This window comes from Salmo salar, chromosome ssa14, assembly GCF_905237065.1.
Source record: "Salmo salar chromosome ssa14, Ssal_v3.1, whole genome shotgun sequence".
In the NCBI taxonomy this organism is placed as follows: Eukaryota; Metazoa; Chordata; class Actinopteri; order Salmoniformes; family Salmonidae; genus Salmo; species Salmo salar.
Window position 1 is genome coordinate 32,096,024 of NC_059455.1, and position 15,069 is coordinate 32,111,092.

Here is a 15,069-nt window from a genome sequence, read left to right on the forward strand (position 1 = left end):
GATGAAAAGGAGGGATCAACTAAGAAAAAAGGAGAAAAAGGTGAAAAGGAAGGAGGAAAGAAAGGAGAAGCAAGTGAAGTAAAAGGGAAGAAGATGGAGAAAGGAGGAGGTGATAAAGGAGGAGGTGCAAAAGGAGGTGCAAAGGGGGGAGCCAAAAAACCTCCTGTGAAAAAGTGAACACTGGGCCCGAAACACACATTTATTTTTTTACTCGTCAATTTTTTAATACTTTTTGTAAATATGGAATGCGTATAATATTGTATATAATGAGAATAAAAGTACATATTAATTTCTTCAACCTGTATGTAAGTTCTTGTTAGAACAAGAACAGAATTACTATAGGATTGCAGTCATGTTTCAAATTCAATGAACACTTCAGTTACAGTACAATTGTACATTTGAATGTCTTATTCACAATACAATGATGAACATTAGATTGGAATTTTATTTTATTTTAAACCCACGTTTACATTTACAACATTGACTTCACTCAACCGACATTGAGTGAAATCAACCAGGTATGGTGTGTCCTATTTCAAACTCAAACAGTCACACCCTCTCTACACATGGCATAAAGACTATTAATGAAAAATACCAACTCCTATCTCCTTGAGGACGGACACATTTTCAATATAAGATAAATAAAAAAACAATGACAATATCATGTAATTTTTACTTCCATGAGAGGTAATTTTCAAAAAATGAGTACAATATTAGCTCTGTTAAGTATTGGCCTGTTTACATACTGAATTAAAAAACAATACATTTACATGATACAATCAATAAATCAAATCAAATGAAATGTTATTGGTCACATACACATATTTAGCAGATGTTATTGCGGATGTAGTGAAATGCTTGTGTTCCTAGCTCCAACAATAGGAAATATAATAGGGTATTTAAAGTGCTCAAATATTTTTTTAAATAAATGTTTTCCTAATCAACACTGGCTCTAGCATTGCCCCCTCCGAATCAAACATGGACAGTTAAAGCTCAGACGGGCATACCTACAAAACATAATACTAATAATACACCCAAACGTATTTACTTGCCAGTGGCATGTTTGTTGGCTGTAGCTTGGTTTAAGATAACCACTGTATAAGATAATGGGGATATTCTACTGTATTTTTCATTTTCTTGTTGCCTTAGATGGCATCTTTAGGTAACACTTTCTCTAATGGTATCCTTACATCACGCTTATATCACGCGACAGATCTTTGTGAGGCAGAAAATGATCTCCGCCTTTATATTTAGCTCTACTCTTCAGTATAAAAGATCATGTGCCCTAACCATATAAGACCATGACAATAAATAGAAATAGCAAGCCACACAGAGATCAGAAATTAAACGTACATTGGGATGGACAGGGTTGAAAACCTATATGACCTATTGGGACGGATTGGAATGAAACGTACATTGGGATGGACAGGGTTGAAAACCTATATGACCTATTGGGACGGATTGGAATGAAACGGACATTGGGATGGACAGGGTTGAAAACGTATATGACCTATTGGGACGGATTGGAATGAAACGTACATTGGGATGGACAGGGTTGAAAACATATATGACCTATTGGGGCGGATTGGGAATGAAACGGACATTGGGATGGACAGGGTTGAAAACGTATATGACCTATTGGGGCGGATTGGGAATGAAACGGACATTGGGATGGACAGGGTTGAAAACGTATATGATCTATTGGGACGGATTGGAATGAAACGTACATTGGGATGGACAGGGTTGAAAACGTATATGAACTATTGGGACGGATTGGAATGAAACGTACATTGGGATGGACAGGGTTGAAAACGTATATGACCTATTGGGATGGATTGGAATGAAACGTACATTGGGATGGACAGGGTTGAAAACATATATGACCTATTGGGACGGATTGGAATGAAACGTACATTGGGATGGACAGGGTTGAAAACATATATGACCTATTGGGACGGATTGGAATGAAACATACATTACGTGTTGGGACCTTGGCATCTTTACACATAGCCTGGTGAATGAGTCTGTTTGTGCTTTAGCCAACTCCTCTCTGTTTTCTATGTGTTCATTCATTTTCATGCCAAACATACAGTACATACAGTAAGGCATGACAATGCTAGAAGAGTTGGCTACAGCACATACTGTACTGTATAGGACCAGGCTACTTGACACTCTCTAAAAGACACACATCCTGCTTCTGTGACAAACTAACAAACAAATAATTTGAATCCTTCACTTCACTCCGTGAACATTGTCTGGAAAGCGAACTGCAGTGTGATGTAACAGAAATGTGAAGTGTAACTAGACATATTTTCGCAAAGTGTATACTTCAGGAATAAGGCCTGAGAATTTGTGGTATATGGCCAATATAATATACCACGGCTAAGGGCTGTTCTTATGCGCGACGCAACGCGGAGTACCTGGACACAGCCCTTAGCCGTGGTATATTAGCCATATTTCACAAACCCCAGAGGAGACTTATTGCTATTATAAACTGGTTACCAATGTAATTAGAGCAGTAAAAATACATGTTTCCTCATACCTCTTGGTATATGGTCTGATATACCATGACCTTCAGCCAATCAGAATTCAGGGCTCAAACCACCCACTTTATAAATGTGGATAAAGAGTAGTGGGGGAGGGAACTGTAGGGCCAAAGTGTATACATGTGGATATACAGTAGCGGAGTGCAATTGAGTTCTTGACTCCCATCAACCTAAAGTCTATCAACTGCCACATTCACAGAATTACATGTGAGTATAGTGTAAATAGCTGTCTAATGTTATGTTATTACCTCTTATAGGCATTCTACTGAAATCTTAACTCTATGGTCCTGAATCCTCATACAGTATGTTGTCCCTCACCTACAGTATGTATCCAGTTTCTATGTTTTTACCACTAAATACAATATAAATCATTCTACATTTTCAACATCCCTTAACATTTTCAACAGTCTGTACAAATATCAAATTATAGTTCTAATATATTTACATGACCTTTGATGCCATTTTAGCTCACAGCTAGAATGGATTTTATTATCATTGTAAACATTGTGACTTCTATGCAAATGCATACATACTGTATATACAAAAAGAGCAGCAAAACACTGGACTATATAGAACATAACAGTTGTGTGCTATTCAGTTCTGGTGTTCCTTCATACCGTCTCTTCATAAGTCTCCCTGGGAATTCTCCTGTGGAATTTGAGAATCCCTTGGAATTCCTCATCTAATTAACATTCAGTATTTTTTTTTCTTTTTTTTCTGTTTTCTGCACCCTGAGTTTTGGAGAGGGTGCCTCCCTTTAAAACGTTAATAAAGTAGTTTTCTACAATTACATTATATAATAGCTATTTGTTGTCCTCTTAGAGCTGTCTCTACCACTCCATTTCTCCCAAAACTTAAAAGTCCAATGCAGATGTTTTTATCTCAATAACAAATCATTTCTGGGTAACACTGTGATTGTTTTCAATTAAAATTGTAAAACTGAAACCAAAATTCCTTCTTAGCAGAGAGTAATTTCTCAAGTAAGAATGTTGCTAGGACTGTCTGGGAGTGGTCTGAGTTGGGAGGGGAAAACTGAAAACAAGCTATTATTTGCAGAGAGGTTTGGAACTCTCTTTCTTATTGGTCTATTAACTAACTTACCCCATGGTGATATTGCCAGGCAGGCCAAAATTCCATCTAACCAAAACAGGTAGAAATTTCAGGCGGTCTTTTCAAACGTCTTACATTAAAATGGCATTATCATAATTTCCACAATTTTACAGTATTATTCCAACCTCAGAGTGTGGAAATATATATAAAACGCAGGAAAATCACGTTTTGACTCCAATGGGCTCCAAGTTTCGGTTCCTTTTGTGGCATTATATATTGTGAAATATAATATTATTATTGAAGAATGTAATCATCAACACATCATGGAAAAAGCATAACCTTCCATAGCCATTGAATATTAGGATAGTCTCTTTTAAATAGCAAAAATACAAACTGTACAAAAAGTTGATACTCATGGGGAAAAGTAATCCATTGGGCCTTTCGCCATATAAATCAACTCTAGAAGCCAGCACACCTCTGAAACTACAAACTAGCTCCAACTGATGCACTAGAATGGAGGGTTTAGAGGACCTGAGTTTTATTCCCTTTTAGCTACATCAAAGCGGGTTGGGTCATCTCAATTTACATCCACATTTTCAAACAAATTGAAACGTAGTGAGATCTCCCCAACCACACAGGCAGAATCAACTGCAGCCAGGCATATTCTCATATCACTAGGAGTGCCTAATGTAGCAGATGTGAGCTAGTGAGCTGTATGCTAACTTAGCCATCTGCTACACTAATATAAGCTAACATGCTCCTGCCAGAATGAGGACCTATAGTATACGGTTGACACCTTCAGCCACAGGACCTGTGGACAATCAATGCTGTCTGTTTCAGTCAGACACATTAGCCTACTGTTCATCCACAGACCATGGTTGGTATTCATCCATTATAAAGTACTTGCTGCAACACATTGAAGGCAGTGAAATAAAATCAACTGAGAAGCTTGACTGGTCTATGTGGTGCTATGTTTCATGGGAAGATCTCAATTGCATACTCCTTGCATCCTCTCTCCTCTTCTCCTTTTCAAAACTCATTGGATGAGAAAGCCAGAGGTCCCTCTGGAGACGAGGAGAGAGGACACAAGGAGTATGTAATTGAGATTTTTCCCATGACTCATTCCTACAGAGATCGTCCTCACAGTGGAGGCGCTATTGGCTGCCTGAAGGTCACATGACATGACCATCTCTCGCAAGAGGTCACATGATTGTCACATGACGGTCTCCCGCTCCTCCTCCACTACAGGTGAGGGTTTCTCCTCCTCAACAGAGTGCGGTGCCACGTTACTGGATGGCTGCTCCTCTTCGGGAACATGTAACTCCTGTCCTGAGGAAGGGATGGAGTGCTCGGAGATGGAACCATTCTTCACGTACCCCGGGAGATTCCGGTGCCCGTTGACGGTGACGGGGCCCCCAAGGCGCGTGGTCAGGTGCAGTGCCAGGGGCCCCCGGGCAGTGACGTTGGTTACACTGGTGTGAGACACCATAGGTCCATAACTATACGTGTTACTGCCACTACGGGCTTTACGTTTAAAGTCCAGGGCTAGTGTCCTCCTGCTCCACGATTTCTTCATTTCCGCTTGGACCTAAAGATGGAAAGAAATGAGATTGTCACTAATTTCCGGACTATTAAGCGCACCTGAATATAAGCCGCACCCACTGAATTAAAAAAATATATATATTTTGAACATAAATAAGCCGCACATGTCTATAAGCCGCAGGTGCCTACCGGTACATTGAAACAAATGAACTTTACACAGGCTTTAACGAAACACGGCTTGTAACAAAAATAAATAGGCTTTAATGAAACACGGCTTGTAACAAAAAATTCAAAATTAGCAGTAAGCATTAGTTGTCTTTTTGCACTGAGTCAATTCCTCACGCTGCTGTTTCCAACGTCTTATCATCAACTCATTAAGACCAAGCTCCCGTGCAGCAGCTCTATTTCCTTTTCCAACAGCCAGATCAATCGCCTTCAACTTGAAAGCTGCATCATATGCATTTCTCCGTGTCTTTGCCATGATGAGGGTGACAAAATGACTACCGTAATCAGAATGATGGGAAGTTTGAGAGCGCTCGATTTAATCTAAACAGTAAAAAAAAAGTTGGTCTAAACTGTTTTTTTTGAGAATTTTTTTTTTAAAGCTGGAAAAATCCATATATTAGCCGCGTCATTGTTTAAGCCGCGAGGTTCAAAGCCTGGGAAGAATGTTGCGGCTTATAGTCCGGAATTTACGGTAAATAGATCTAATCTACTGTGACATACAATAATTGAGTCTCAGGTGTGTGCTTGCTGTGACTGCAATTTATCTTGAACATTATATTATCTTTCAGGATTACATATTTTGTCTTAAATAAAATACTATAATGAGTCATTGCGGACATTTTCACAGAAATATATTAACAAAGTTGTTCAAAGTAGTCCTTACCTCCCCATTGCAGAAACAATATATAATTGCAACAAAGAATCCCTGAAAAGGAAAAAAAAACATGATTACATTTTTGCTTAAGCCTCAAAGTTCACAGGTTGACCTGTGCATCTATCCAGAGCACTCTGGGAGAATGCCATGCAATCTAAAGTGACTTCTTCACGTCATTGATACCAGCTGCTTACTCTGAAAACACTGAGCTGTGCTCTCTCAAAATCTTAACTCATCACAGTTTAATCACAACTCAATAGCTAATTATGTGTAGCACACCACTAAAACAGATGCAGTGCCCCTTAGTGGATCTTTTTAAAGTACTGTAGTAGCCCATCGTTTCAGATCCATTGCTGGCTGCCTGTGACTAAACCCATATGCAGTAGTATATTCATTCATTCTTTCGTTCGTTTGTTCATTCATTCATTAGTTAGTTCGTCCATTAGTTTGTTCATTCATTCATTCATTCATCCATCCATCCATCCATGCTGTACAACATAAGTCGGTACCTGGAATGAATTGAATAGCATCTCATAGTGCATCTGTATCTGCCATGGGACTTCAGTCACTTCAGTATAAGGCATGGCCATGAACACTATGTAGTGGACACCAAACAGTGGCATCAGGACCAATGTAGACTTCAACAGTTTCCTGAATAAATACAAGCAAATGTTCATACGATTCTTTTTTCCTTTTTCTTACAATCCACACTGAGTGAACAAAACAGAACAGCTTCCTAATATTGAGTTGCTCCTCCTTTAGCCCTCAGAACAGCATTCTTTGGGGCATGGACTCTACAAGGTGTCAAAAGTGTCAAGGTGTCAAAAGCGTTCCACAGGGATGCTGGCCAATGTTGACTCCAATGCTTCCCACAGCTGTGTCAAGTTGGTTGGATGTCCTTTGGGTGGGGGACCATTCTTGATACACACAGGAAACTGTTGAGCTTTGAAAACCCAGCAGCGTTGTAGTTTTTGACACACTCAAACTGGTGCGCCTTGCACCTACAACCATACCCCTTTCAAAGGCACTTAAATATTTTATCTTGCCCATTCACCCTCTGAATGGTACACATACACACTCCATGTCTTGTCTAAAGGCTTAAACACCCTTCTGTAACCTGTCTCCCCCCATTCATCTACACTGATTGAAGTGGATTTAACAGGTGACATCAATAAGGGGTCATATCTTTCACCTGGTCAGTCTATGTCATGGAAATACATAGATTGTCATGTTTTGTACACTTTGTACACTATTTATTGGCATTTTGCCCCATTGCTCATAAAACATTTTTTGCCAGCTACAAAGATCATCTACTGTACCTTTTATCTACAGTGCTGTACAGATTTCAATGTGATTATTATTATTATACTTTTAACATTTATTTTTAGATTTACTATGCGTGACATTTATTGTAATGAGGAGATTAAGTTTGATATTATCATGGTCATTCACTGCATTATGCATTTTCATACATAATATGTATCACTGACATTACTGGTGGCATGTTTTGGTGTGATAAAGATTCTATATTTCTATCAGCATGCTGGAGATAAAACAGAATACACATGTATATAAATAATAAAATGTCATGATAAAGCAGTCAGGGAAGGAGGAGCAGTCAGTCAGAGTAATGCTTCTTACCTGTACTGCTGTCTTGTGTCACATCTGCCAGCATTTGTCTCTCGAAGTTTAGTGGCCAGAACTCGTATTATATTCAGGAACAGCATAAAATTCACCTTTGAAAACAGAAAATTACACAATGTAGAACACCAAGGCTAGATCTCTCAAAAAACAAATGGTGGTCATAGTGGTAAGTAATTGTGGTAAGTAAACGTGTCAATCGAAAACGTTAAATGCCATTACGCCAATTAAGATTTTCAATTGACATGTTTACTTACCACTATTGCTGTTAGAATGGGCACTTGTACGATCCACTTCAGATTGCCTGCACTTAGGTCCCAGCACCTGCAAGTGATAAACAGGGCATTTATGAAAAACTAATACAGGTAGGTATAATTGTTTAACTAATCGCTTTCAGGATCTGATCTGTTTCGGTTTATCCTAGTGTAGCAACAACACATGGGGAAGTTGGCAGTGCTTCCAGTCTGTTCCTAGGCTCTGAGTCCTAGGCTGGAATTCTATCCAACCAGCCATGGCAATGTTTACACATGGTCCTTGTACACAAACTACTGCCTCCGTACACACATGTCCTACCCTGAAAACTGTCAGAATCTACCTGTGAGAGGTACTACTGTGTAAATACTGCAATGCGTGTTTCTAAGAAATTGAGGATGTACACTCACACCCTTAAATGTTCTAAGAATCTAAGAGGATTCTGGAACACGTTCTAAGGTCCTGTTTCACATTCCCATGAAAGATTCTGGCAAATGTACAGTACTATGTGTTTAGAGCTGACATCATCAATAACGAATTGGGATTTTAGCGCAGTACTTACTCTGTGTCTGCCAAGGTGGCTCTCACACTCGCCCACACTGTCACAAACATAGCTGGGACCCCTGTAAATCAACAACAACAAACATAAAAAAGATCTTAAAACTACTAAACAGCCGAGACCCCTGCAGAACAGAGCATAATTATTTGCAATCACACAAACAATGATTCAAAAACAAAATACAGTCATTTTCTTCCAATTATCATTGTGGATTCAAGTCAAAATTACCCTTGTAATATACTGCTAATATAATGTCGTTTTTCGGGATTCTTGCAGCGATGCAATTGGGTGACACGGCATCCACATTGTATGCGCTGTGCTTACATAACAGATACGCACAGTGTGTACAATGCAGGAGCCGTACAGCCGAGTTTTCTGACCTCTTCTTGAGTTCTGATTATAGTTGTACTCACACAGTATGTGTGAAACCAATGAATTGTAGATAATTGTGGAATCAACAATATTATCAGCTTTCTACTAAACCTTCCTCGAAACCTTATAACATTGGAATGGCTTTTGAAATTGATTGATTAATACATCTGTCTGGGATAGTACGTTTAGCTTATTTTTTTACTTCATAGCAGTGAATCTGCAGTAAAACCTCCAAAGAATTCTGTGACCACTCACCCCATCCAATTAGAGTGAATCCCCAGAGGTACTTCCTGTCTGAGAAGAAGGTCATGAAGATGAGGCTGTGGAGGTACAGACCCTCTACTAGGATCCAATAGTAGTTGGTAGCCAGGAAATATAGAAACAGGGTCACTGCCACCTTACAGCCAATCTAAAGGAAACACAACAGACAAATACATCAAATATACTGAACTTACTAAGCATCCTTAAATACAGCAGCCTATTTCATGGTCACAAGCACCTGTAGATGAATGAGTAATGACTTCCAACACCTTGAGACCTAGGCACTATAAGGTTCTATCTGATCTTTAGATGGTTTTTCAAATCTCTGTGAAGTAAACATTTTGAAAAAGTACATTAATTAAGTGAAAAAATATTCTATCTGCATGAACCAATTTCAACGTTATGATATAAGGTTCTATCTGCAATCCGATCACAGGCCTGAACAAATACAAAACTAATCAGAATGCATGTCTCTGCCATCTCCCTCTAAGTATGATCTAGGCTAGTCTAGCCAGCAATAATGGCACGCAAGCAACAAAAAAACAACACTGTCAGAAATCTTACAGTAAATGATATCACATCGTTGTTCAGTGATGACAGTAATTCATCTGAGGATCATAATAAATGTCTTAATGTATTTGATGATGTGTTCTGACTCTATCTTGATACAATAGTGTTATTCTATCATTTATGCTATTCAAATAGCTACAGTCTTCTTAAAAACTGAACATGTCTAATTCAGAAGTGTCAGATCGAACCTTATGGCTGAACCCAGATTGACATTTCAGAGCCATAAGGTTATATCCGCGATTGCACCCCCATAAAGACACGGATTTACAAATGTCTCAGGATTTTCATACTCTGCACTTTAGGTACCTTTAAGCTGAGGACCTTAATGGGTAACAAAAGAAGAATTCACTACAAAACAGTTCTGAGATCTGGCATGTGAAAACTTTTATGCTCAATATCTCAAAACTATGCTTTGGGCAGATAGAACCTTGCGCCTTGATCACACCGACAGCATCATTGCGCAAAATGGTACGCAGCAGCATTTCTGTCGAGCCGTCTACGCATACATTTTGACGCATACGTTCGATAAATCCAACGTATGCACCACACAGAACGCACTGCAACTGCCTCTGCAACAAAATGCAGCAAGGCAAACGCACCGTTCCATTGGAAGTGAACGTAGTTCTGGTGAACTAAAATGCAATGACGCTGTCGTTGTGATCGAGGCACTATAGTCTCAAGGTCAAGACCTGTCTATCGCAGAATCAATTCAGAATGCCTTAGATCTTCTTATAGTGACCTGAAACCATTTTGAATCCTTATAATCCACTCTTGCTTCGCACTGTTATATAGTTCTACTGCTGGGTTGGTGCGACATACAGAAACTCTAAGGGCAGTGTGTACATTGACAAATGTGAAATCACTTTGTAGTGAGTAAACCAACATTCAAGCCTGTCCAGGATGAAATCTTAACCTCTAGGTTCCAATCACGGTTTGTACAATTAAAGATGTATTCTAATCCTAATGAATACTGTGTGTTGTTCCAATCTGTAGATGCTGATCAACTGTAAACAACAGGGAATCCCTGGTGGTTCAGCCTGTGTATGCCCCGAGAGAAGCCAACCTCTGCCTGTACTTTGAAGTCCATAGCTGATTCCTTCAGCCTTGCATGCTCACTCTAGCTAGGGATAATACACACGAGCCAAGAGAGACTTAGCCTTTTCTCCTCTCTCTCTCTCTCTCTCTCTCTCTCTCTCTCTCTCTCTCTCTCTCTCTCTCTCTCTCTCTCTCTCTCTCTCTTATAATCATTAGGCAAGTCTTTCCAGTAGCATTGACTTTTTTTTTGTAATTTAGAAATGCTGCGAGAGACAGTAATGAAAAAATAATAATTATAATGAAAAGACTGATGACTCATAATACTGAATGCTGGAAGGACTTTAGTAAGTCATATCCAATAGTCCCTGGATTACACTGATCACTATATCCTTAGAGGAAGGCCTTTTACAACGATCCAACCAATTTACAATGGACCTTTCAAAACAACCAAGTTATAGAATTTGTAAACAACAAGTATTCCAGAATTAGTTTTCTATGGAAATAATTCACAGTTGTGTTTGATCAGTGACTTAATAACTACATTAGCCTGCTACCTACTATTCTCACGCACCAAACTTCCTATAGACTGGGGAGAAAAGATTAGGTACTTACAAACTGGGTTTTGTTAGCTGGAGGAGCCTCAGTGATGGACTTGAGATCTTCCACACTGACTCTCTCCATATCTTCTAGGGCAGAGCCAGAGTACAGCACCACGTCCTTTACGAAGATGCTGATGCCTCGGAGCATGAAGGACACAAACAGGTGCATGTGGATGTAGTTCCTGGTACAATGCAACCGCCTGGAAGAGAAGAGAGGAGAGGAGAGAAAGATCATATAAATGATGATATAATCTGCACCGTGATATGCAATCATCATGTTGGGGTAATTGTAAGTTATACTGTTGGCTTCTTCAGACCAAAGACAATCATTGAAAAAATACATAAATCCTTGTGCAAAACATCAGAGAATGTGTTGCTACTAAGCCATTACTACACTAGGAACCCATGTTGAAATGTTATCAAGGTGGTAAGTGTGTGGAGGGGTGAAGGTTTTTCACAGTGAGTGTGCGTGTGAACAGTATGTGTCTGTGAATGTGGGTGTGTGTTTTCACACTCTTCAGAAGTGTACTCATCATAATTAGAGCCAGCTGAATTCCTCGCTGACTATAACACATTCTTGAGATTTAGGGGATTGAAAAGCACAAATATTGAATGAACCTCGCCCACCTTAGCCATTTGGTCCCTGGTTCATTGAGTGAGGGAATTATTTTATAAAGACAAAAAGTATTTGGTGGTAATTGTAATGTTGCAGGGTGGCCAACATCCTCCTGAAGATTCCAGAAGAGCTACTGTGCGTGCAGGCGTATGCTCCAGCCCTGCTCGAAAACCCCACATTCAAAAAAATCCGCTGCTCAACAGGACCTTGATAAGATGACTAAGATGACTGGTGTGTTTGAGCAGGGTTGGGTGAAGATCCTTCACAGCCAGTAGCTCTCCAGATGGACGGTTGACGGACCACGTGTTTTATACAGTAGCCTATCAGTGCAGTATTATACTTTGTGGGTGGTTAAGTGCCTTGCTCAAGGTCACAACGGCAGGAGATACAATACATAGGTTCAGAGACCAGCAGCGTTCCATTGTCAACACCAGTGATCATAATGAATGTACTGTATTTTGTGAAGTGGTTTCTTGCATCAAAAACGCAATGTTCAGTCACCTTTTTGGCCCATGGTGTGACAGACCATACAAGTGACTTAAGCTTTTGGACAAGTAAAAGATCAGTCCTACTTGTCCGAAGGACAGGTGGCTAAAAAAGTTCATGTCAAGCCCTGGTGTATTGAGCAGAACAAAGAGCATGTGAATTTCCTCCCAGACAAGCAAGTTTATCTGTCACGTTGTCCTCAAAATATCCCTTGTCAACATCTTTAAATCATAGGGAGCTATATAATAAGTGACAGCAGAAAACTCATGCATCATTATTCGCTCATTATTTGCTTGTGACTAACCTCTGTAGTCAAACCAATAGGTAACCTGGCTATTAGACAATCTCTGCTTTGGGGAATATTGATTTATGAAGTTGTGAGGGAAAATCATATTGTATGTGAACCAGTGGAGGCTGCTGAGGGGAGGACGGCTCAGAATAATGGCTGGAATGGAGTGAACAGAATGGAATCAAACACATGGAACCCAATGTGTTTGATACCATTCCACTGATTCCACACCAGCCATTATCAAGAGCCCGTGCTCCCCAATTCAGGTGCCACCAGCCTCCTGTGAGGTGAACAGTCCCCCAGTGCATTGGGTGAAGAGGAGGAACACTACTGCTAATGTGCAGTATGTATCATTTGGTCTCTCCCCAGAAAACGTTTATGAACCTGCCTCTCTCGTGTCCGAGGGTTTTAAAAGCCTAACGTTAAATGGAAGAGGGAGCCGTGGCTGGAGTGCTCCTGAACATGCTGCTGGATCGTCAGCCCAGACATCCATGGACCCCTGAGACGCCTTATTAAACTCATTTGGCCTGTAGATTTCCTGGTGCCAGTTTAGGGGCTTTCTCTCGTAAAACATTGGGTTAGGCCCTAAGTCACGTTGAGCGGAACGTTTGTAAACACGACTTTACACCAATTCCTGGACCTGATTCACTTTAAAATGTCAAATGAATTCAAGGATTAGCGTTTATGCTGTTGAATATGAGTCATACATTGTTCTAATGCAATGATAAGAACAAAGTAACTCTCTAGAAAATCCAACCAGTCAATTCACTACATATAAAATTGACTGTCAGAATTAATTTGCCCTTTCAGCCCGCCTTAAAGGTTTCAGCCTGTAGATGATAGTATTTTGATGCGGCTGAAACTGCACACCAATATATTAACGATATCTTCATATAAACATCCCACTAAGTAGACAGAATAACAACACACACTAACCACAGCTTTCCTATAGATCTCTATGGCCTGAGATCAATAAGTATGAAAATAACTAAGAACATAAATGTCAGCAAGATGAGGCACGTACCACAATCACACACTGGCCCCAAGGCAACAACCTCAAAGGCAGCTATATCTAATCCTTTTGAAAGTCAAACGCTCACAGAAAAGGCAAAGGTAAAACATTATAAACTCAGCAAAAAAAGAAACATCCTCTCACTGTAAATATTTGTATGAACATAACAATATTCCACAACTGAGACATAAACTGAACAAGTTCCACAGACATGTGACTAACAGAAATTGAATAATGTGTCCCTGAACAAAGGGGTGTCAAAGTCAAAAGTAACAGTCAGTATCTGGTGTGGCCACCAGCTGCATTAAGTACTGCAGTGCATATCCTCCTCATGGACTGCACCAGATTTGCCAGTTCTTGCTGTGAGATTTTACCCCACTCTTCCACCAAGACACTTACAAGTTCCCGGACATTTCTGGAGGGAATAGCCCTGGCCCTCACCTTCCAATCCAACAGGGCCCAGACGTGCTCAATGGGATTGAGATCCGGGCTCTTCGCTGGCCATAGCAGAACACTGACATTCCTGTCTTGCAGGAAATCATGCACAGAACGAGCAGTATGGCTGGTGGCATTGTCATGCTGGAGGGTCATGTCAGGATGAGCCTGCAGGAAGGGTACCACATGAGGGAGGAGGATGTCTTCCCTGTAACGCACAGCGTTGAGATTGCCTGCAATGACAACAACTCAGTCCGATGACACTGTGACACACCGCCCCAGACCATGACGGACCCTCCACCTCCAAATCAATCCTGCTCCAGAGTACAGACCTCGGTGTAACACTCATTCCTTCAACAATAAATGCAAATCCGACCATCACCCCTGGTGAGAGAAAACCTTGACTCGTCAGTGAAGAGCACTTTTTGCCAGTACTGTCTGGTCCAGCGATGGTGGGTTTGTGCCCATAGGCGACGATGTTGCCGGTGATGTCTGGTGAGGACCTGCCTTACAACAGGCCTACAAGCCCTGTCCAGCCTCTCTCAGCCTATTGCGGACAGTCTGAGCACTGATGGAAGGATTGTGCGTTCCTGGTGTAACTCGGGCAGTTGTTGTTACAATCCTGTACCTGTCCCGCAGGTGTGATGTTCGGATGTACCGATCCTGTGCAGGTGTTACACGTGCTCTGTCACTGTGAGGACGATCAGCTGTCAGTCCTGTCTCCCTGTAGCGCTGTCTTAGGCATCGCACAGTACGGACATTGCAATTTATTGCCCTGGCCACATCTGCAGTCCTCATGCCTCCTTGCAGCATGCCTAACACACGTTCACGCAGATGAGCAGGGACTCTGGGCATTTTTCTTTTGGTGTTTTTCAGAGTCAGTAGAAAGGCCTCTTTAGTGTCCTAAGTTCTCATAACTGTAAC

The 15,069-nt window shown here is 40.6% G+C and overlaps 1 protein-coding gene across 1 annotated transcript in view; it reads right to left on the minus strand.

Annotated features, from left to right (window-relative positions):
- Nucleotides 1-431: 431 nt before the first annotated feature.
- LOC106569329 (parathyroid hormone/parathyroid hormone-related peptide receptor) overlaps nucleotides 432-15,069 on the minus strand; it is a 75,308-nt gene continuing 60,670 nt past the window's right edge. Inside the window, exons 6-13 of the mRNA XM_014140569.2 lie at nucleotides 11,321-11,507; nucleotides 9,098-9,251; nucleotides 8,474-8,534; nucleotides 7,917-7,983; nucleotides 7,660-7,754; nucleotides 6,528-6,669; nucleotides 6,028-6,069; nucleotides 432-5,184 (exon numbers count right to left, since the gene is read on the minus strand). Of these exons, the coding sequence (XP_013996044.1) occupies nucleotides 4,810-5,184; nucleotides 6,028-6,069; nucleotides 6,528-6,669; nucleotides 7,660-7,754; nucleotides 7,917-7,983; nucleotides 8,474-8,534; nucleotides 9,098-9,251; nucleotides 11,321-11,507 (1,123 nt within the window). The 3' untranslated portion in view covers nucleotides 432-4,809. The remainder of the gene's footprint in view (nucleotides 5,185-6,027; nucleotides 6,070-6,527; nucleotides 6,670-7,659; nucleotides 7,755-7,916; nucleotides 7,984-8,473; nucleotides 8,535-9,097; nucleotides 9,252-11,320; nucleotides 11,508-15,069) is intronic.